At 50.2% G+C, this 20,528-nt stretch overlaps 1 protein-coding gene across 1 annotated transcript in view; it reads right to left on the bottom strand.

Annotated features, from left to right (window-relative positions):
* Positions 1–1,669: 1,669 nt before the first annotated feature.
* The window catches only part of MAPK4 (mitogen-activated protein kinase 4), a 74,717-nt gene continuing 55,858 nt past the window's right edge, over positions 1,670–20,528 (bottom strand). Inside the window, exons 2-5 of the mRNA XM_007465570.1 lie at positions 11,881–12,025; positions 9,983–10,144; positions 5,191–5,392; positions 1,670–2,375 (exon numbers count right to left, since the gene is read on the bottom strand). Of these exons, the coding sequence (XP_007465632.1) occupies positions 1,670–2,375; positions 5,191–5,392; positions 9,983–10,144; positions 11,881–12,025 (1,215 nt within the window). The remainder of the gene's footprint in view (positions 2,376–5,190; positions 5,393–9,982; positions 10,145–11,880; positions 12,026–20,528) is intronic.

A 20,528-nucleotide genomic window follows, 5' to 3' on the forward strand; every position in this document is an offset into this window, starting at 1 on the left:
CCATTTAAAAATTGGTCAGTATGGTTATTTTTAAATATAAGTTTCTAACGTGTTGCAGGTTTCAATGCACAGATCCTAGTTAGCTGATTAGATTTAAGGTGCTGTTGAGGTGAGGGTGAACCCAGCCTAAGCTCAACACTGAGGAATCCTCTGTTTACAGACTGGCTCCTGTGGGCATCTTTGGGGGAAGCTGAACGCCAGTGGTGGAAATGGCAGAGCATTTCCAGGGGACTGGGCTCCATGCTTCTGCAGAGGGCCTGCTGTGCCCACACACCATCTCCCCGCAGGCTCTGTGTACAAGTGCACCTTTGGTTTGGCATGCTCCGAACTCATCCTGGCCTAAGCTAGGAGGGACATGGTGGCCTCAAGTCCTTTCTTTAGTCATGGGGTCCCCATGCTGGTGCCTGACCCCTGAAGACCCTCGATGTTGGCACCCCACCTTTCATACCTTCCTACCCTTCTGGATTCCCTGTCCCCAAGGCCTCTTGCTCTCCAATGCATTTCTTCAGGGCCTGCTCTTTGCCGGGGCTAAATGGATGATCAAAATCGAGGGCAGTATTTATGAAGTCGGATGGGCCCTGTGTGAAATCTTCTCTCCTAACACATTTGCTCTAGGCAGGCACCTTGCTGCTTTCCACCAAATGAGCAATTCATGCCGAGGACATGAGTTCCCAAGGTAGGCTTGGAGCGGGGCTATGAGTATGGGGGTTGGGGTGTGGGGCAGGCTGGAGGGATTCTTGGAATTGCTGTCTTCAAACTCACCCGTGTATGACATTCCCTCTGGAGTAAGAGCTGTGTCATTGTGTCTGTGCATGTGTCAGGAAAGTGCATAGGAAGTTCTGCAAAAGGTGTGTGCACAGGCCTGGGAGAATGGGTTATTTTACCCACAGAGCCCGAACTGGTCTGGTCTGCAACCAAGATTTCAGACCACACAGGGGTGAGGCAAATACTACAGGGGTGAGGCAGATGGGAATATTTACGTACTTGAGGAGCCAGAAAAAAATATGCTTGGTGACTAGGGGAAAGAAGCTGGCTCAGTTTCCAGTTTCAGAGTTCAAGGGGCATTGCTCTGAGTAAAAGCACATAGAATGGGTCAGATGGTAATGGACAGGGAAGAAACATCTTGAACCAAGTTTTCTGAGTGAAAAGCCAGAGTGATGCCAGTAGAGGAAGACACTGTTTAGTGGACAGACACTGGCCTGGGGGCCAGGGGCCTGGGATTCAAGGCTTTCCCTGACACTGACTAGGCCCTGAACTTATAGTCACTTGCTTCTCTGGGCCTCACTGTCCTTCCACATCTGTCAGCTGAGGCTAGTTGGGCCAGGTGGTTCCAACACTCTGCCTGCAAGGTTCCACTGCACACAGCCACCCAGGTGGGGCCTGCAGACTGCTAAGACATACTTCTGCCCTGTACACCGCCACTTATAAAAACACAGGGGTCTCTTCCTCACTGGGAAAGTGATCAACCCCCAATCTCGGCTCCTGTTCAAACCCACTCCCAGAGGTTAAAGGCTAGTTATTAAGGCAGTTTAAGAAATGGACATTCCTCTCGCTCCTCGGATCCTTCCTGTGTTCTGCTAACCCCAAGGCAGCAGAGAGGGGCGGCAGGGGTGGTGGAGATGCCAGGGAGGCGGCCTTCGGGATGGCCTGGAGCGCCTCTCCGCCGCCCTCACCACCTTTCTTTGGAGAAGGCCTCAGTCTGCACGAGATCGCCAGGGTGCTCGGAGATGCACGCGCCGTTGAGGTCGCCCAGTTTACTGTCCGGCAGGTCCTCGGGCTTGGTGCAGAGCTTCAGGGCACGGGAGATGAACACGTCCAGGTCGAACTGGGGGCTGGCGCCCCCGTCGATGGGGGCTGGACGGCCGGGTGGGGAGGCCGACAGGCGGCGCTCGGGGCCGTCGTGGGGCGGGCTGGCGCGCTCGGGGACGCCCTGCGTGCTCTGGACCCACTGCGCGATCTCCAGGAAGAGGCTGGCCGGCTCCTCGTCGCGCGGCCCCGCATCCGCCGCCACCGCCGCCACCGCGGCGGTGGGGGGCGCCCCGGCCGCCTGCTTCCAGTGCGACAGGTCCAGGATGAGCTTGGGCTCCGAGTAGTGGTGCGGCTTGTTGTCGCGCCACAGCAGCTTGTCCAGGTAGGACGGCGACCCCACCTTGTAGTCGCAGGAGCGCCCGTAGTCGGCCTCGAAGGCGCGCTCCATGGACGAGTGCGACTGCTCCAGGAAGCGCTCCGAGCTGCTCTGCGAGTCCTTGCGCGGGTCCACCTGCACGTCCTCCGCCAGCGGCGCCGAGCCCGCGCGCGGGTCGAGCTGCACCTCGCTCGCGTCCTGGTACCTGTCGGGCCGCCACTCCAGGTCCGACGACAGGCTCACAGGGTACCTGCAAAGGTAAGACAGGATGGCGATTGGACCCTTCCAACCGGGTTGGCTTTGTGGAGGGAGCCAACCCCCCTGATCCCTGTCTGCCACCCACAGGCCGGCTTTCCATTCCTTCCCAGTCCCTCCAGCTCCTTCCCTCACCTCCCAAGGTGGGAGGGTGATGGGACAAAGTAACGGTGAACCTCCAGGGCTCAGGCAGAAGGACTGATTTGCCCGGCTTAACTCTTGTATCCTTTTGTATTCATTGAATATCCTACAAATATTTCTTGAGCACCTCCCATGTGCCAGGCGCTGTTCTGGGCATTACCAGACACAGCAGGGAACAAAACAAAATCCCTTTCCTCATGTAATGGTACTTTCTAGTGGATGCACCTGTGCAATACTCCTCAAATTTTGATGTGCACACAAATCACCTGGGAACCTTGTTGAAATGCAAATGCTGATCCAGTAGATGAGGCAGGGCCTGAGAGTCTGCATTTCTAACAGGCTGCCAGTGATGCTGATTCTGCTGGTCCCTGGCCCACACTTTGAGTAGCAGGGCCCTAATGAGGGCTTCACAGGCTTGGCTCAGATTAGAATCACTTGTCGGGGGGGATTAAAAATAAAGTTCCATGCCTGCCCCACATCTCCAATGCTGATTCAGGAGGTCCAGGGAGGGGCCCAGCATCTGTGTGGTTTTCAAACCTCCCCAGGTGTTTCTAAGTTCCAGCCAGGGCTAAGAACCCCTGCCATACTGGATCTGGTTGGAGGCCCTGCAGCACCTTGCATAGATGCTGAGCAGGCAGGGCGTACCGAAAGATTACAGACACCCTCAGGAGAGGCCAGAGATCCTTGGAATTCTGCCCTACGTCAACTGTCCTGCGGCCCTGAAGAGCAAAGCCTGCTAGCCAAGAGCAAATGAAGGGCAGGTGGGCAGGCCATCAGCTTAGGCTGAGCCCTCCCTCCCTGTGCCAGGTGTTCTATGCAGAATTGAGGGGGCGGAGAGAGGCAGGGAGCCCAGGGGAAGCCTCAGGCAGCAGCCAGCCGCTCCCAGAACAGGAGGCCTAGGGCTCACACAGGAAAAACTAAGGACAGGCAGGTTTGTCTGTGTGACTGGGCAGGCGGGCAGCTGCAGTCCACGCCTTGTGGTTTGCGAGGCACAGGAAGGTCCCAGTTCTGCCCACCCTCCCAGTGATGCCATTAAGGTAGGAGTCACTCCTAGAGGTGAACACTGCCTCCTCCCATGAGGGTCCTTGAAATTGCAGGGATTTCTAGGAGGAAGGACTTGTGAAGCCCGTCACCTTTGGCTGCTACACGCCAAGGGCCAGATGTAAGGTGTCTGCAGCCTCCAGGCAACCCTGTGAGTGAGTGCTACCACCTGCTTCATAGATGAGGACACTAGCGTTCAGAGGTAAGCAGTTTGCCCGAAGCAGCAGGGCCTGTGGGAAGGGGTTTGTCATTGTCTTTGTCATCCGCCTTCCTCATGCAGGTGTGATGGGAAGGGTCGGGAGCAGAGGGGCACCAGGTTTAGAAGTGGCCAGAGTTGATGGGCAGGGGCCAAAGAAACCCTGCTACAGTCTTCCTGACACCAACGCCATGCCATAGCCATGATAAGCAGAGGACAAACCCTGCAGAGCCAATGCTCCGTGCCCCCAGGTGCTGTGGAGTGGAGGACGAGGGGCTGCAGGAACCACAGTCAAGGACAGGGCTAGCATGGGGGTGGCAGAAGAGAGAGTCTTCATTAATCTCTATTTGCTGGCAACTCTTGATAACAGCAATCAACAACAACAAACAAACAAACCTGTCCCGAAATAGCAACGTTACCCTGACCCTCCCTCAGAGCCTCCTTAATCTGAAATCCATCATCTGTCAAATGACTGGAAAGGAGAAACTGCTCATCTGTCACTTATGTAACTAGCTGTCACATTCTCACAACAGCAGCGCTCCCACTTAGGCCCTCTCGGAGTCCTACCTTCTAAGCCCTTGACTTCTATTTCTAAACCGAGCGGCTCCCAGTGCTTCCTTCCAGAATTAGCAGATGGTGATGCCCAAATGTTTAGGTGCCTGATCTAGGAACATCAGAACAGGAGGGGACCTAAGAGATCATTGTGTGCTTATGCGGAGATTGTCAAAAACTATATCTTCTATCCAACTCTGATTCATTGGTAGTGACTTCCGGGCACACTGTGTTGAGAAGGATTCTGAGGCCTGGCTCAGGTTAGCAGGAAAGAGTCCTGTGATTGCTTAGCAGTGTCTGACATGGGTGCAGATTGGGGAGGGCCCCACATAGGCCAGGAATTAGGTGTGTGACACGATGCCAATCTCTAACCTCTCTGAGCTGTGGCTTCCTTGTGTGTCAATGAGTAATAATAATAATAGTGCCCCTTTACTGGCATCTCAGGAGATGCAAATGATGTGAACGGCATGAAGGTGTTGTGTGGTGGTAAATGTCACATTGTTTTCTTGTCTTGCGTGCTGCATTTTGTTTTTCTGGGGCAAATTCCCAGCCTACTAGACGTGAGCTCTGGCTGTGGGTGCTCATTAAATGCTTGCCCAACAATGTATTGAGGCTTGTGTGCAGTACACTCGGGATGGGCTGAAAAGCTGGTGGTGACCGGTGTTGCACAAAGGCAGGCCCCGACCACGCATGCAGGACATAGCTGGTCATCTACCAGGAATGTCTGGGGACAGGAGAGAAAGGCAAGAAGCTAAGCTGGGGAAAGCGCCCTATGGGCTATAGAACTTGGGAGACAGAAGGAAAGGTCATGGAGGATCAGAGGCAAATAGAAATGGGAGGACGGCAATGTGGGTCCCAGACTCCAGGGCTGGAACCACACCTGTCCCAGTTGGAGAGCTGGCTCTGGTTGGCGGCCATCAGCAGGATGTCGTCAATCTCATCCTCTATGCGGAAGGGGTGCTGCGAGGTGGGCTCGTCCTCGGGGCAAGCGTACGGGCTCATGTAGGGATGCTGCAGCCCCATCTCGGCGGTCAGGCGATCCATGGGGTTAAAGGTCAGGATCTTCTCCAGAAAGTCGATGGCTGTGGAGAGCAGAGCAGGACAGGAAGGTCATTTATGCCCTTGCCAAGCTGAGAATAAGACTCCTTAGCATGGGGACACCCCCTAGTGTTTGTACTTTTCCATTTGTAAAAAGGCTTTTGGATGTTTCCTTTCTCAGGATCCTCACCACAATCCAGGGACAAATTCAGAGCAGACGCTGCTTTTTGACTTCACTAATGAATTAATAGAGGTCCAGAGGGGTACAGTGACTCAAGGCCACCATTGGTTACAGGAGGTCCAGGGCTAGAACTCTGCCTTAGGCTGGATTTCCCCAGAGACAAGGAATGGGGTGGAGGTAGACTATGTGGCAGTGGTGCCAGGAAGCACCGGTAGGGCGATGAGGAAGAAGCCAGTAGAGGACGTGCCAATGAACAGCTCCTGCTGAGCGCCCCTGGGGACCTGTTCCACTGGGTTCTTCAAGAGACAGCATGGGACACACCTCAGAGATGGTCCCACTTCGGGGTGGGGGGAAGCCGGGGCATCTCCATCCCCACTCTCATTTGTCATGGGTTGAGTGCTGCTGGAGTGGGTGGAGGACCTAGCAGCAAAAGGCCTCAGTGAGAACGGTCGCCGTGGAGCTAGGCGGGTGGGACAGAGCCTGACAGCCCAGGGCTCCTAAGTCCAGAGCCCTTTCTACCATATGTTGCCCCTGGAGGTTTGACAAATAAAGGCCATCTTCAAAATATTTATCCCCTGGGCTGAAGCCCCCATGCTGTGCCAGGCAGTAACCCTTCAGTGGCTAGATCAAGGGGAGGATCTGGCAGCTGAACCTGGGCGTGGAAACGGACACTCAGAAGCCCTGTGCGGTGGCTATTTGCCAACCAGCATGAAGGTATATCAAGATGGCAGCAACCTGTAGGGCGTTGTGGGTGTGTGCACTGGCTGAACATCACCTCCGCACACAGGTGCCCTTTGTCCTGAACGGGGGTCACCAGTCTGCCCTGTGAGCTCAGCCCCGGGTTATCTCAGGGCAAGTCCAGTCTGGAGGTTTGTATTCCTTCTCAGCACTGGAGGCTCCACTTAAATCATGGCTTGGCTAATCATGTTACAGCCCACATGGAAAAGGAGGAAAGCAGCTGAGCTCAAGGCCAGGCTTCTGTGCCCTCTGAGGGGGGCTCCTGGGTGGGCCTCAGCCTGCACCATTACCCTGCCCCTCACACCAGCCCTGGACCTCTCTGCAGAAAAATTCATCAGTGATTCAGGAAATCAATGGATTCTGAAGGTCACTGGCCTTCCAGGAGGATGCAGTTCTGCTTCATAATCCTAGACTGAAAGATCAATTAAGCAGCAGTAACTCTGATCCCTCCCCAGTGCTCTGGGGCTCAGAGCATGCTTCTGGGCTCAGGGCTTCAGACCTGAAAGAGAATCAGCCTCACAGATTCCCAGGACTGGGAAGAATCAGGCGGTGCAGGGCCCAGCTCTGCCACTGCCCAGCTCCAGGCTGGGCAAGTCTTTCCTTCTTTGGGCTCCCAGCCCCTCGCTCGGCCCCACCTACTACCCTGAACCTTTTGACAAGGAAGTGAGAGAGTTGGAGCTCTAAACATTGGCAGGCATCATCACCATTATCATCAGTATTAAGAAAGACCCAGCGAACCTGACGTTAGAAAGTGCCAGCCCTGAAGGCCACTCCACTGACTCTAGTAAAGATGAGAATCTCCCCTTCCCTCTCTCTGACAGCTGGTCCTCCAGCAGGTGCCCAGACACTTCTGGGAAGCCCAAGTGTTAGAAAATCCTGCCTTATAGCAAACCTAAATCTGCCCCTTTAACTCCTACCCTTGAGCCTCACTCTGCCCTCTCTGGTCCCCCCATGTCAGCATGCTCTCTCTTCTCCATGACTGTTCCCATCATGTTTCAAGGCAGCAGTCATGTCCCACACAAGCCTCCTGTCCTCCTGGCACACAACTGGCCTACATCTCCTAGCCTCCCCCGCAGTTCGGTGTGGCCGTGTGACTGGGGCCAATGGAAAGGGGTTGGAAATGATGCGTGTACCCCGCTTCCAGGCCAGACCCATAGAAACCTCCTGCAGGAGTGTCTGCTCTCCCTTCCCCTGTCTTCGGCCGGAAGTTGGTGCCCTGTGGGTATGGGGGAGCCTTGAAAGTTACGATTGAAGATGTCACATGGCCGGCATCCCAGGCGTGGCCCCCAGGTTCCCCCACTCTGTCTGAGCTTGAGTTGAGCAGTGAATACACTGCTAGCGGGTAAGCCGCAGAGACCAGGTTTATCGCCTACAGCACTGGCTTCACCTTAACTCATAACCACACCGCCCCGCCTCCACCAACTCCTTTTCTCTAAGTTCAACCTCCCACATGTTTTCTTCAGTGCTTCTAACATAATGAGGCTTCTGTACAATTGTGTCACCTCTCTGTGGCCCCAGTGGATTCCCAGCTGGGCTTCTCAGAGCCCCAGGGATCCTCAGGAAGGATTCTCAGGGGCGTCTCTGGAGATCAAGAGGCAGGTGGGCAGGGCCCCTCACCCCTCACCCCTGCTGCACCCAGAGGACTCCTTTCCCTGTTTTGTATATTAGATTTCATCATCAGCTCTGTCATTTGTGATATAGTTTCTTCTTGTAAGTGGAGCTCAGAAGTGAACGCCCTGGCATTGGTCTCAGGCCTCCTCCCTTGTCCTGAACCTGTGGTGTGATGGCTGTCTCGGCTGCTGAGGGATACAGTCCAACCACACTATGTCCATCGAGCCTCTGAGGGTGGCAGCCAGAGGGGACTCTCACCTCTTCCCAGGCCTACGGGGCCTCAAATGGACAATCCAGGACAAACCGAGGGTCACCAACTGACTCTTAGGGGCAAGTGCGCGTGATACCCTTTCTCCCACTGAAGTTTCATTTCAGCCATACCTCATTACCCTGAGGCCAGGCTGATTGGGGCCACTTTTCAAGCCCAGTGGCAGACAAGAGAATTGTGGTTGAAGCTGGCACATGGGGAGGGTGAAGCTTTTGTGAACATCTGTTCGGCTACAGGATCAAGTCTGTACACGTCCGCTGGGTATTCAGAGCCCTGCAGCCTCTTGGCCCTTCTCACCTATCCAGCTTCACTTCCTACAGTCAGTTTCCCGCTGATCTGAGCCCTCACCAGTCCTCCAGGCCGGTTCTTTATCCCTCTCAGTGCTTGGTGGCTCTCTTCCCCTCCCCAAATACCCAGAGCTCTCGTTAGCCCCTTAGGATGTGTTCCTTCATGTGCATGCTCACCTCTGACGTGTACTCCATCTTCCCAGCTAGACCATCACTTATGTCTCTGATCTTTGCGAGACAGGCCCATCACACTCAGAGCCAAGTCACCGAGGGACTGCTGTGCGTGTGGTGGTTTGGGGGATGGGGACATGGGTGACACATCCCCGATCCAGAATTCCTGAGAATTGTGAACCTTGTTTCACATGGTGGGATTTCAACAGAGGCCTAGGATTTCAACAGAGGCCTAGGAATGTGGATGGGCTGAGTCTTAATTTGTGGGGAATCGGATTGCCCCCTCCCTTAAAGATGGGGAAACTGAGACAGATTGAATGGGGATCATGGCCAGAGAAATTGTTAGTCCAAGCTCTTGGCTTCTTGATGGGGAGCGTGGCAGAGACAGCTGTACCCCATGTCTGTTCTCCTCTTTCATAGACATGGACACAGAGTGGCCATGGAGTAAGTGTCCACTTCCCAGCCTCACTGCAGCGAGGTGGGACCATGTGACTAAGTTCTGGCCAACAGGACACGAATGCAGGTGAGGTTAAGTCAAGGGAACTGCCCTCCTTCCCCGCCTTCCCCCAGCTGGTAAGGGCAACACCCTAAGGTGGCAGAAATACAAGACAGAAGGGGCTTGGGCCCTGGATGACTGTAGAGCAGGTCTACCACATTGGCCCTAGACTATCTACTTTGGATTATTATATAAGAGAGAGATAAACTTAACTTCTTTTTTCTTAAATAAGAAATACATGTTATTTAAGCTGTTGAGAATCTGCGTTTCTTTTACAATTGGCAAACCCATATTCTACCTGATATAGGGGTTTCCTAAGGGAGCCTCTAGCAGGTAGAAGGCTGGTGGCAATGTAACATCTCAGATGATGGAGCAACTATCCTATGCTAAGGGCTTTACGAATTCTATTTTACTTACTTGTCACAGTGACCCTGTGTGTCATGTATTACTATATCCATTTTACAGTTAAGGAAACTGAGATGCAGAGAAGTTAATAAACTTGCCCAAGGCCAAACAGCTAGTCACTGGTGGAACTGGGAGCTGAGCCTGGGTCTGGCTTTGAAGCTGATGAAACCATACCATGCCTTACAGAGGGAAAAAATAAAGGGAGGTGGAAGAGAGGGACGGAGGCAAGTGAGAAAGAAGGAAAAGGAAGCAAAATCAGGGGTAGAGTGTGGAGGACCAGCTGTGACCGCCCCGAGGGTGGCCTGATGGCCGAACTCAGTCTGGAAATAGCGAGGGCAAATGCCCGCTGCCAGGGGTTCCCAGCTTGTGTCTAGGGACTCTGTTTGGTCCTTTTGGAAGAGACTGCCTGCCCCAGCCCCCCAGGGTGAAACCAGAGTGCTGCCTCCAGGTGCTGGCTTGGCCGTCGGGCTCTGGTACCTTCGCTGTTCACTTCAGGGAGCAGCTTGCGCAGTGGCCTCTTCACCTCCCAGGTGCTGCTGACGAAGGAAGGCATCACCTTGAGCAGCTCGTCCTTGTCTTCCTCCCGGATCACAGGGATGGTCTCCAGGATGAGCTGCATCTGCTCCAGCTCGTGAGCCCCTGGGGAGGTAAACACCAGATGGTTGAGCATGCTGCCCACGTGGCTGGCGTGTGTGGAAGCTCCCGGGCCTCTCTAGGACCCTGGGGCAGGGGGACCAGAGCTGGGCTGGGAGCCAGGGGACCTGAGTTCACTCTGCCACTAACTTGCTGTGTGACTGTGGGCAAGTTGCTTGCCATCTCTGGGGCTTGGTCGAATGTAGAAAGAAGGGGTAGTCTCTGGGTCCCCATCCGCCCCCCTAGCATTCTGTGCCTCTGGAATGGACCAGTCTCATATAGCCTGAGTCAGCCATCGCTAAAGTGATGGGAGCAGCCTGGCCCAAGGCTTTCCAAATTCTCTTTCCCATATGCCTCTGTGCATGTCCTTTACTGGGTTGGGGAAGGAACTGATTTTAAGGCTAGGAATGAGTCTTACCTTTTGGATTCCCATTAGGAGGAAAAAAAGTCAGGAAGAACAAATTAAGCTTGGGACGTGTCATGAGCACACTGCCTCTGTGCTCCTTTGAGCAGAGAGAGGAAGACAGACTGTGCCAGGTCTGTGGGACAGGATGGAGTCGAGCATTCAAGCACTCATTCACTTACTCATTCATTCATTCAACAAATGATTATCTATGGAGTGTCATCTCCCTGCCAGGCATCATGCTGGGTGCTGGGAATGAATACCATACTCATCCGTAAGAAGCTTCGGGCTTTGTGCATCTTGGAAACTCAACTCCTCTTCTACGCTTAGGCCATCACGGATGCTGCTTCAGAGCTTTGACACTGCTGGGATGGGTCAGGTCTGAATCCTTGCTGCCCCCTCTGACTTCCAGGCTGTTCTTACCTCCAGTTCCTCCATTTCCCGTTTTGGCATGAGTAGCCTTGCCATTTACCTCTACCAGGTTAAATCCAACTGGGCCCCATCTTCTGTAAGAAGTGCCCCTGACTCACCCAGCTGCACAGAGCTCCCTCCCCTTACCACCGATTCCCATGGGGTCCCAGTCTTCCAGAAGCTGGGAGCCAAGGGAGGGGCTCTTCCGTGTCCCCCATGATGCCCTGTGCGGCACTAAGCACTTGTGGATGCTGTGAGCGCTGACCCAGAAAGTGCCTACGGATCAGCATCTGCTCTGAACAAGTCCCTTGGCCTCTCCCTGCAGTGGGCTCATGTAGGCTCATTTCAGACACTCTGGGAGACTTGTGGGGTCCCCTCTCCAAATGAGCACTCCAGACCGACCTCTCACAGTGGCAGGGAGAGGAGAGGAAGGGGCTGAAAATGTAGGATGGGTGTTTTTAGGGGTCAATCTCAAGGTGTTTGAATATACACGACTATTGATTTTGAAAGCTCTGTGCTCAAAAGGCTTTTTTTTAGCCTCTCCAGTATTTTGCCTGAAATGGTTGATAATCAGGTGCCTCCAAGTGGTGCCAAAAAAGCTGCAGAGGTAATGTCAAAGAGAAAGACTAGCATGTTTGTGATTAACATGTGTCCCCCCCCCCTTTTTTTTTTTTTGCGGTACGCGGGCCTCTCACCGCTGCGGCCTCTCCCGTTGCGGAGCACAGGCTCCGGACGCGCAGGCTTGGCGGCCATGGCTCACGGGCCCAGCCGCTCCGCGGCACGTGGGATCTTCCCGGACCGGGGCACGAAACCTTGTCCCCTGCATCGGCGGGCGGACTCTCAACCACTGCGCCACCAGGGAAGCCCTGTTTTCCCCTTTTATTGAGCTACAGCAGAGGAGAAGGAAGGTGCCTGGGTAGCAGCTTACCAGCAAAGAGCATCCTCCCCGTGAGCATCTCTGCCAGGATGCAGCCAGCGGCCCACATGTCAATGGCTTTGGTGTAGTTGTTAGGGGAGAGGAGCAGACGTGGCGAGCGGTACCATTTCGTTACCAACCCTTCTGACAGGTAACCCTGGAAGACAAAATCCTGGCTTCCAGTAATCGGTCATTTGTAGACACCCCCCCTCACATGCCTCTCCTTTCCCTTCCCAGGGAGACAGGACCCCTTTCACTCTCCATCCTTTCCCATTGATCGTCTGGTTAGAGGGGTTTAGGCAGCTTTGTGGGGCTCAGAGGCTTTGGTGGGGGAATCTTATGAGGCCCTGGAGTTCTCTTCTGTAGAAAGGGATCCAGGATGACACTATTTAAGAAGCAATGCTTTCCCAGCCCATCTTGATGTAATGACGCATAGCACTCTACCCTCATCTAGTAAGAAGATGGAAAAGTAGGAGCCATACTTGAGTTTGTTATCACCATCAACAGAGTAACGATGAGACAGTGGAATTTGATTTATTCAGTGGCTGAATGTCAGAAAGAGCTGTAAAATTTAAATCAAGCCAGTTGCTTTGGTGCAGATGATTAAATTAATTCTGCTGTGACGCCAGACGCCAAGCCCCTGCTGGGAATGGGTGAGGCCAGCTTCATAATGGGTGCGGGTGAAGGGCTTTTGGAAGCAGCCCTAAAAGGCAAAGTGGACACAGCTTTGGTTGGCCCAGAGGATTCTGGGAGTTCTACAGAGCGTCTTTGCGGGGATAGATGTTCTAGCTGATTTCAGCCACTGCTCAATGTGCGGTCTGGAGTGGAATCCCTCACTACGGGATATAGTGACAGCACAGGTGCTTTAGCACAGATATAGGGAAATATAGCCAGGCAATTCGGGGCTTGTTCTCTATGTAATTCACAAAGCTGGCCCAACAGTGAAATCTGGGAAATGTCTGTTGAATTACATGGAAGGGTCTCTCTAAATTGAAAAAATAGACCTATTTGGTGGTCAAGCTCAGATAATTAGCACCAGGGGGATCCAGTGAGAAATTCTGGGGACGGTTTTGTTATTTGCTGTTGTAATTTCCAATTTAGCATCTAATTTTCCTTTTTGCTGATGTAAAAAGTATCGCAGACCTAGGTTAAAAGCAGATGAAACGTTAGGAAGCCCAAGTACCCAGGAGCTTTTGATCAATTAATCTGAAATCTCGTCACTTGTTGAGCAAAGATTTATTATGTTTTAAACCTGAAAGCCCTGAGTTACAGCAGTTTTCTCTCCTCTGTGGCACATATTTCTTTAGAGCAGGTCCTCAGACTGGTGCAAGGAAGGAAGAAAAGACTAAGGTATACCCATTCCCCAGCCTCGATGCTCCAAAATGAGCTCCTTATAATTTTAAAAATATGCCCCCTTTCTCTGTCCTTTGGGCCTTTGCACGTGTACTTTCCAGGGATGGGTGTCCTCACACCCACTGTCCTTCCTGGCTAACTCACACTTAGGCCTGCTTCCTCTCAGAAGCTTCCCAACTCCCTGGGATGAGGTTGAATGCCCCTTCCCAGGAGCTCCATGATCCCTGTCTTGTTACTGTTTCTGTACTTCTCTGCAGTTCCACCTTCACCCACCCACCCCCAGGACCACTAGACTATTCACCCCTCGTGGGCAGAGGCTGTATCTTGTTTCACAGCCATTTCTGCATTGCCTACTGCCAAGTCTGCCTCCTAGGAAATGTCCAATGAACACGGATGGATGGATGAGTAAGGAACATCTCACATGGTCTGAGCCCCTTCAAAATGGGGCACCTTCTGGAGGAACCACTGATCCCCTTCTTTAACAGACCTGATTTCATGGAGAGACCCAGTTCCCACTTTCAATGGTGGATGAGAAGTTTAGAAAAGTTGACAGCTTTTGCCTTATGCCTAGCTTTCTTCCAGAAAGGACTGGCAAGTGTAAGTATAATTTTTTTTTGGGGGGGGGGTACGCCAGCCTCTCACTGTTGTGGCCTCTCCCGTTTTGGAGCACAGGCTCCAGATGCGCAGGCTCAGTGGCCATGGCTCACGGGCACAGCTGCTCCGCGGCATGTGGGATCTTCCCGGACCGGGGCACGAACCTGTGTCCCCTGCATCGGCAGGCGGACTCTCAACCACTGCGCCACCAGGGAAGCCCAGTAATTTTTTTTTTAAGTCAGGTTTATTGAAGTATAATTTATAAACAGTAAAATTCACTCTTTTTAGGGTATAGTTCTATGAGTTTTGACAAAGCGTAGAATCATGTAACCACCATCATAATCAAGAGACATACAATTCCATCAGCTCACACAATTCCCTCGTGTGCCCTTCTGGTCACCCCCAAGCTCCAGTTCCCTAGAAACCACTGTTTTCCATCCCTTTAGTTTTGCTTGTGCAGAACGAACGTCATATAAATGGAATCGCAGCGTGTGGCCTTTTGAGTCTGAATTCTTCCCCTTAGCATAATGCATCTGGACTCATCCACATTGCTGTATGAAGAATAATCTGTTAGGAGTTTAAGTTTGATTCTAAAAAGGAAAGAGACAAGCCAGACTGTAGGAGCTCACATCTGGGTGGGTGGCTTACAAATAAAGAAAGGTCCAATTTTATTTTTCAGTCAGAGGGTGAGTGTGTCAGAGAAAGACTAAAGCAGAGCACCCAGAGGGGAGGTGACTTAAGGTGAGTTTACTCTGATGTGTAAATGAGCAATCTTTTATGGGACAGAATCCCCTATAATTAACACCTGCCTATCTGCAGAGTCTGGAGCTGAAGTGGGACACAGGGAGCTTCCTTCTGAAACACCTGCCCTGAAAGTAAAAGAAAGATGTTTGCATGGGCAAGGCTGCCCCAGGGCCAGAATTATGGGCAAGGCCATGATAACAGCTGAGAAAGTTCACCCCTGGCTCTTCCTTACCTTTGAATGAAAACCAAGAACCTGCCAGATTTTTGTCAACTACTAGCTGCTTCCCTCAAGTTACTTGTCCCTCAAGTCAGGGGATTTACTGGTATGTTTCAGAAGCCACAGGACAGAGGAGAATTTGGGAAGGTGCAGTGGCTTTTCTGCCAGGCTCTGGAGCAAGGGGAGCCCTGGGGAAGGGGGGGGATGGGAACAGAGGGGAGCCTCCATTCCTGGGTCTGTGGGGCAGACACGGGGAGGGGCTGGAGGTCTTGCCCTCAGCTGAGATGAGCCCTGGGTGGGAGAGGCACTGGGGCCCACCGCACAATACTGGTGATCTGAATTCAACAGAGGAGTTTTAGTTGAGTGGATGGGGCAAAAGTCAGAATTTTCTAGAATAAAAAGAAATCTTTAAAGATACCCAGAAGTGGAGACTCAGTTTTATCAGAAGGGCCCATAAATCCATAAGTGTACTGGCTCAACAGAAATCCTTAAATGACTTTCCTGCCGGAGCCTGCAGGGTGAAGATAGTTTCAGCTCCATTTGGATATAGAGGAAGCTGTCTTCAGCAATCAGACGTGGTCTCTCTTGGGGCTCGCCCATCAGCAGGCTGACCAGTGGGTGGGACAGCGGGCACAGGCAGGGCGTGTTGTCTCATCACCATGCTGGGGAGACGGGAAGCGGACACTCCTCGGGTCACCCCCTGAGTGTAAGAGGCAAGATCAGAATCACCCTTTCCCTAGTGTCCCATTCCTCCTGCCACCCTGTCCCTTGGTGTTTCCGGTGAGAAGGCAACTCCGGAGGCACCACTGGGAGGGGTGGACACGGTTCCCTGTCTAGACCCCACCATGGCGACTTTGGGCTTCTTCAGCTATTACTCCAACCAGCCCATTGTGCTGGAGTCATGTCCAGCCAGTGAGAGGCTTTGACTTTGAAAGCCTTAAAGGTGTTTGGAAATAATCTGGTAGCAGCTGCCCCAGGAGGATAGTAATTAGGGACCCCCCACAGATCCAGAGGGAGGGTAGAATTAAAGCTGAGCATTCTCTTTGCTGAAGGAGCAAGGAAACCACACTCAGTCCCAGCTGCCTGCCAAGGAATTCAGAACAGCCTCCATCGAACTAACCCTGGAAGGGTGGGCACCCATCTGCTGCTCCAGCAAGCCTGTATTGGGTGGGCTTCAGCTCTGCTCAGCTTGCCTTCTCTGTGCCTCCACTGGCCCAAGCCTGATCTCTTGGGTCTGGGAGTCAGAAGGCTGGAGGAGGCTTGATCCCATAAACTTTCCACTTCACCCTTTAATGCACCTACTGGCACCTCACAGAGGTAGGGCAAATTTAAATAGGGACAACACTCTCCCAAGAATAAAAGCCCTGGGTGTGGGAAGACGCCAAGGTAGCGTCTCCCCACAACTAGGGCGCCTGCCGGCTGCTGGTGGGGACCCTGACGCCCAAGGAGATGGGAGGAACCCCCAAGTGAACCGGTAGGACGTGGGGGGACTGAAGGGGGAAGAGAAGTGGAGGCCAGACACCCCTGAGGCTGGGGAGATCAGGAGAGGCAGGCGGGAGGGACCCTCATGAAAGAGCGGGAGAGGAGCTGAGGGTGATCTCCTGGCCCACTCGGGCCGGGGAGCCTGCTGAGCTCCCAGGCCGATACCCCACCTCCAAAGCCCCCTCAAGGCTACATGGGTCCTGGGGGCTTAGGAAGGAGGCCGAGGGTCGAACACCAGTGGCAGGTGGGAGGGGCCCTCCCAGAGGGGAGGAGCAGGAGAGGAGAGGAGGGCGTTTGCCCCGCCCACTCGAGTCCGGGAAGCCTGCTGTGCTCCCAGGTGAGGTCCCCTGCCCTCTGAGACCAGCGGTGGGGGGCACGCCTGGGCCCCTTCTGTTCCTTGAGCCTAAACCCCTCCCCCCACAGCCCCCAGGGCCTTTTCCAGCCCTGTGGGTCCTGAGCATAGGCCCCGCCCACCACCAAACCTTGCCCTTGCTTAGACCTCGCCCTCCACAGCCAAGGCCTCCCCCCACCTTTTTTTTCTTTCTTTCTCTTTTTTTTTTCTCCTTCTTCCTCCTCCTCTTTCTTACTATTGTGGTACTGATGTACCTTCCGGTTGTTAATTCATCTATATTTTTATCTTTATGTTCTTTCTAACATATCTGTTAGTTTCCTAGTCTAATTTTATTTTTTACTTTGTTATTGTTCTCTCTTTTTTTTTTTGCCATCCCACACGGATTGCGGGATCTTGGTTCATGAGCTGGGGGTCGGGCCAAAGCTCCTCCGGTGGGAGCTCTGAGTCCAAACCACTGGACTAACAGAGAACCTCAGACCCCAGGGAATATTCATTGGACAGATGTCTTACAGAGGTCCTCGTCTCAGCACCAAGACCCAGCTCTACCCAACAGCCTACAAACTCCAGTGTTGGAAGCCTCAGGCCAAACAACCAGTAAGACAGGAACATAATCCCACATTAAAAAAAAAAAAAGAGAGAGACGGCAAAAAGTATGTCACAGATGAAGGAGCAAGGTAAAAACCTACAAGACCAAATAAATGAAGAGGAAATAGGCAACCTACCTGAAAAAGAAGTAACAGTAATGATAGTAAAGATGACCCAGAGTCTTGGAAATAGAATGGAGGCATGGATTGAGAAAATACAAGAAATGTTTAACAAAGATGTAGAAGAACTAAAGAACAAACAAACAGAGATGAACAACACAATAACTGAAATGAAAAGTACACTAGGAGGAATCAATAACAGAATAACTGAGGCAGTACAATGAATAAGTGAGCTGGAAGACAAAATGGTGGAAATAACTGCCAAGGAACAGATTAAAGAAGAAAAAATGAAAAGAATTGAAGACAGTCTCAGAGACCTCCGGGACAACACTGAACACACCAACATTTGAATTATAGGAGTCCCAGAAGAAGAAGAGAAAAAGAAAGGGTCTGAGAAATTATTTGAAGAGATTATAGTTGAAAACTTCCCTAACATGGGAAAGGAAATAGTCACCTAAGTCCAGGAAGCACAGAGAGTCACAAACAGGATAAACCTTAGGAAAAAGACACCAAGACACATATTAATCAAACTAACAAAAATTAAATTCAAAGAAAAATTATTAAAAGCAGCAAGGGAAAAACAAAAAGCAACATACAAAGGCATTCCCGTAAGGTTATCAGCTGATTTTTCAGCAGAAACTCTTTAGGCCAGAAGGGAGTGGCAGGATACACTTAAAGTGATGAAAGAGAAAAACCTACAACCAAGATTATCCTAACCAGCAAGGATCTCTTTCAGATTCAATGGAAAAATCAAAAGCTTTCCAGACAAGCAAAAGCTAAGAGAATTCAGTACCGCCAAACCAGCTTTACAACAAATGCTAAAGAAACTTCTCTAGGTGGGAAACACAAGAGAAGAAAAAGACCCACAAAAACAAACCCAAAACAATTAAGAAAATGGTAATAGGAACATACATATCAATAATAACCTTGAATGTAAATGGATTATATGCCCCAACCAAAAGACACAGACTGGCTGAATAGATACAAAAACAATACCCATATATACACTGTCTACAAGAGACCCACTTCAGACCTACAGACACATACAGACTGAAAGTGAAGGGATGGAAAAAGATATTCCATGCAATTGGAAATCAAAAGAAAGCTGGAGTAGCAATACTCGTATCAGATAAAATAGACTTTAAAATAAAGACTGTTATAAGGGATAAGGAGGGACACTACATAATAATCAAAGGAACAATCCAAGAAGAAGATATAACAATTATAAATGTTTATGCACCCAAAATAGGAGCACCTCAATACATAAGGCAACTGCTAATAACCATGAAAGGAGAAATTGACAGTAACACAATAATAGTAGGGGACTATAACACCCCACTTACACCCATGGACAGATCATCAAAACAGAAAATAAATAAGGAAACACAAGCTTTAAATGACAAAATAGACCAGATAGATCTAATTTATATTTATAGAATATTCCACCCCAAAGTGGCAGAATATGCTTTCTTCTCAAGTGCACATAGAACATTCTCCAGGATAAATAGCATCTTGGGTCACAAATCAAGCCTCAGAAAATTTAAGAAAATTGAAGTCATATCAAGCACCTTTTCTGACCACAATACTATGAGACTGAAAATCAATTACAGGAAAAAAACTGTAAAAAACACAAATACATGGAGACTAAACAGTCTGCTACTAAATAACCAAGAGATCACTGAAGAAATCAAAAAAGTAATTAGAAAAAACATAGAAGCAAATGACAATGAAAACACAACAATCCAAAACCTATGGGGTGTGGCAGAAACAGTTCTAAGAGGGAAGTTTATAGCAATACAATCTCACCTCAAGAAACAAGAAAAATCTCAAATAAACAATCTAACCGTACACTTAAAACAACTAGAGAAAGAAGAACAAAGAAAACCCAAAGTCGGTAGAAGGAAAGAATTCATAAAGGTCAGAGCAGAAGTAAAAGAAATAGAAAAGAAGAAAACAATAGCAAAGATCAATAAACCTAAAAGCTGGTTTTTTGAGAAGATAAACAAAATTGATAAACCATTAGCCAGACTCATCAAGGAAAAATAGGGGGAGGACTCAAATCAATAAAATTAGAAATGAAAGAGAAGAAGTTACAACAGACACCACAGAAATACAAAGCATCTTAAGAGAGTACTACAAGCAACTCTATGCCAATAAAATGGACTACCTGGAAGAAATGGACACTTTCTTAGAAAGGTATAACCTTCCAAGACTGAACCAGGGAGAATTCGAAAATATAAACAGACCTATCACAAATAATGAAATTGAAACCGTAATTAAAAACCTTCCAACAAACAAAAGTCCAGGACCAGATGGCTTCACAGGCAAATTCTATCAAACGTTTAGAGGAGAGCTAACACCGATACTTCTCAAACTCTTCTAAAAAGTTGCAGAGGGAGAAATACTCCCAAATTCATTCTACGAAGCCACCATCACCCTGATACCAAAACCAGAAAAAGATATCACAAAAAAAGAAAATTATAGACCAATAACACTGATGAACATAGATACAAAACTCCTGAACAAAATACTAGCAAACAGAATCCAACAACACATTAAAAGGATCATACACCATGATCAAGTGGGATTTATCCCAGGGATGCAAGGATTCTTCAATATACGCAAATCAATCAATGTGATACACCACATTAACAAATTAAGGAATAAAAACCGTATGATCACCTCAATAAATGCAGAAAAAACTTTTGACAAAATTCAACACCAATTTATGATAAAAACCTCTCCAGAAATTGGGCATAAAGGGAACCTACCTCAACATAATAAAGGCCACATATGACAAACCCACAGCAAGCATCATATTCAATGGTGAAAAACTGAAAGCATTTCCACTAAGATCAGGAACAAGGATGTCCACTCTCGCCACTCTTATTCAACATAGTTTTGGAAGTCCTAGCCACGGCAATCAGAGAAGAAAAAGGAGTAAAAGGAATCCAAATTGGAAAAGAAAAAGTAAAACTGTCACTGTTTGCAGATGACATGATACTATATATAGAGAATCCTAAACATGCCACCAGAAAACTACTAGAACGAAGCAATGAATTTGGTAAGGTTGCAGGATACAAAATTAATGCACAGAAATCTCTGGCACTCCTATACAGCAGCAATGAAAAATCAGAGAAATTAAGGAAACACTTCCATTTACCACTGCAACAAAAAGAATAAAATACCTAGGAATAAACTTGTCTAAGGAGGA

The sequence above is a fragment of the Lipotes vexillifer genome, unplaced genomic scaffold (genome assembly GCF_000442215.2).
Source record: "Lipotes vexillifer unplaced genomic scaffold, Lipotes_vexillifer_v1.1 scaffold36, whole genome shotgun sequence".
In the NCBI taxonomy this organism is placed as follows: domain Eukaryota; kingdom Metazoa; phylum Chordata; class Mammalia; order Artiodactyla; family Lipotidae; genus Lipotes; species Lipotes vexillifer.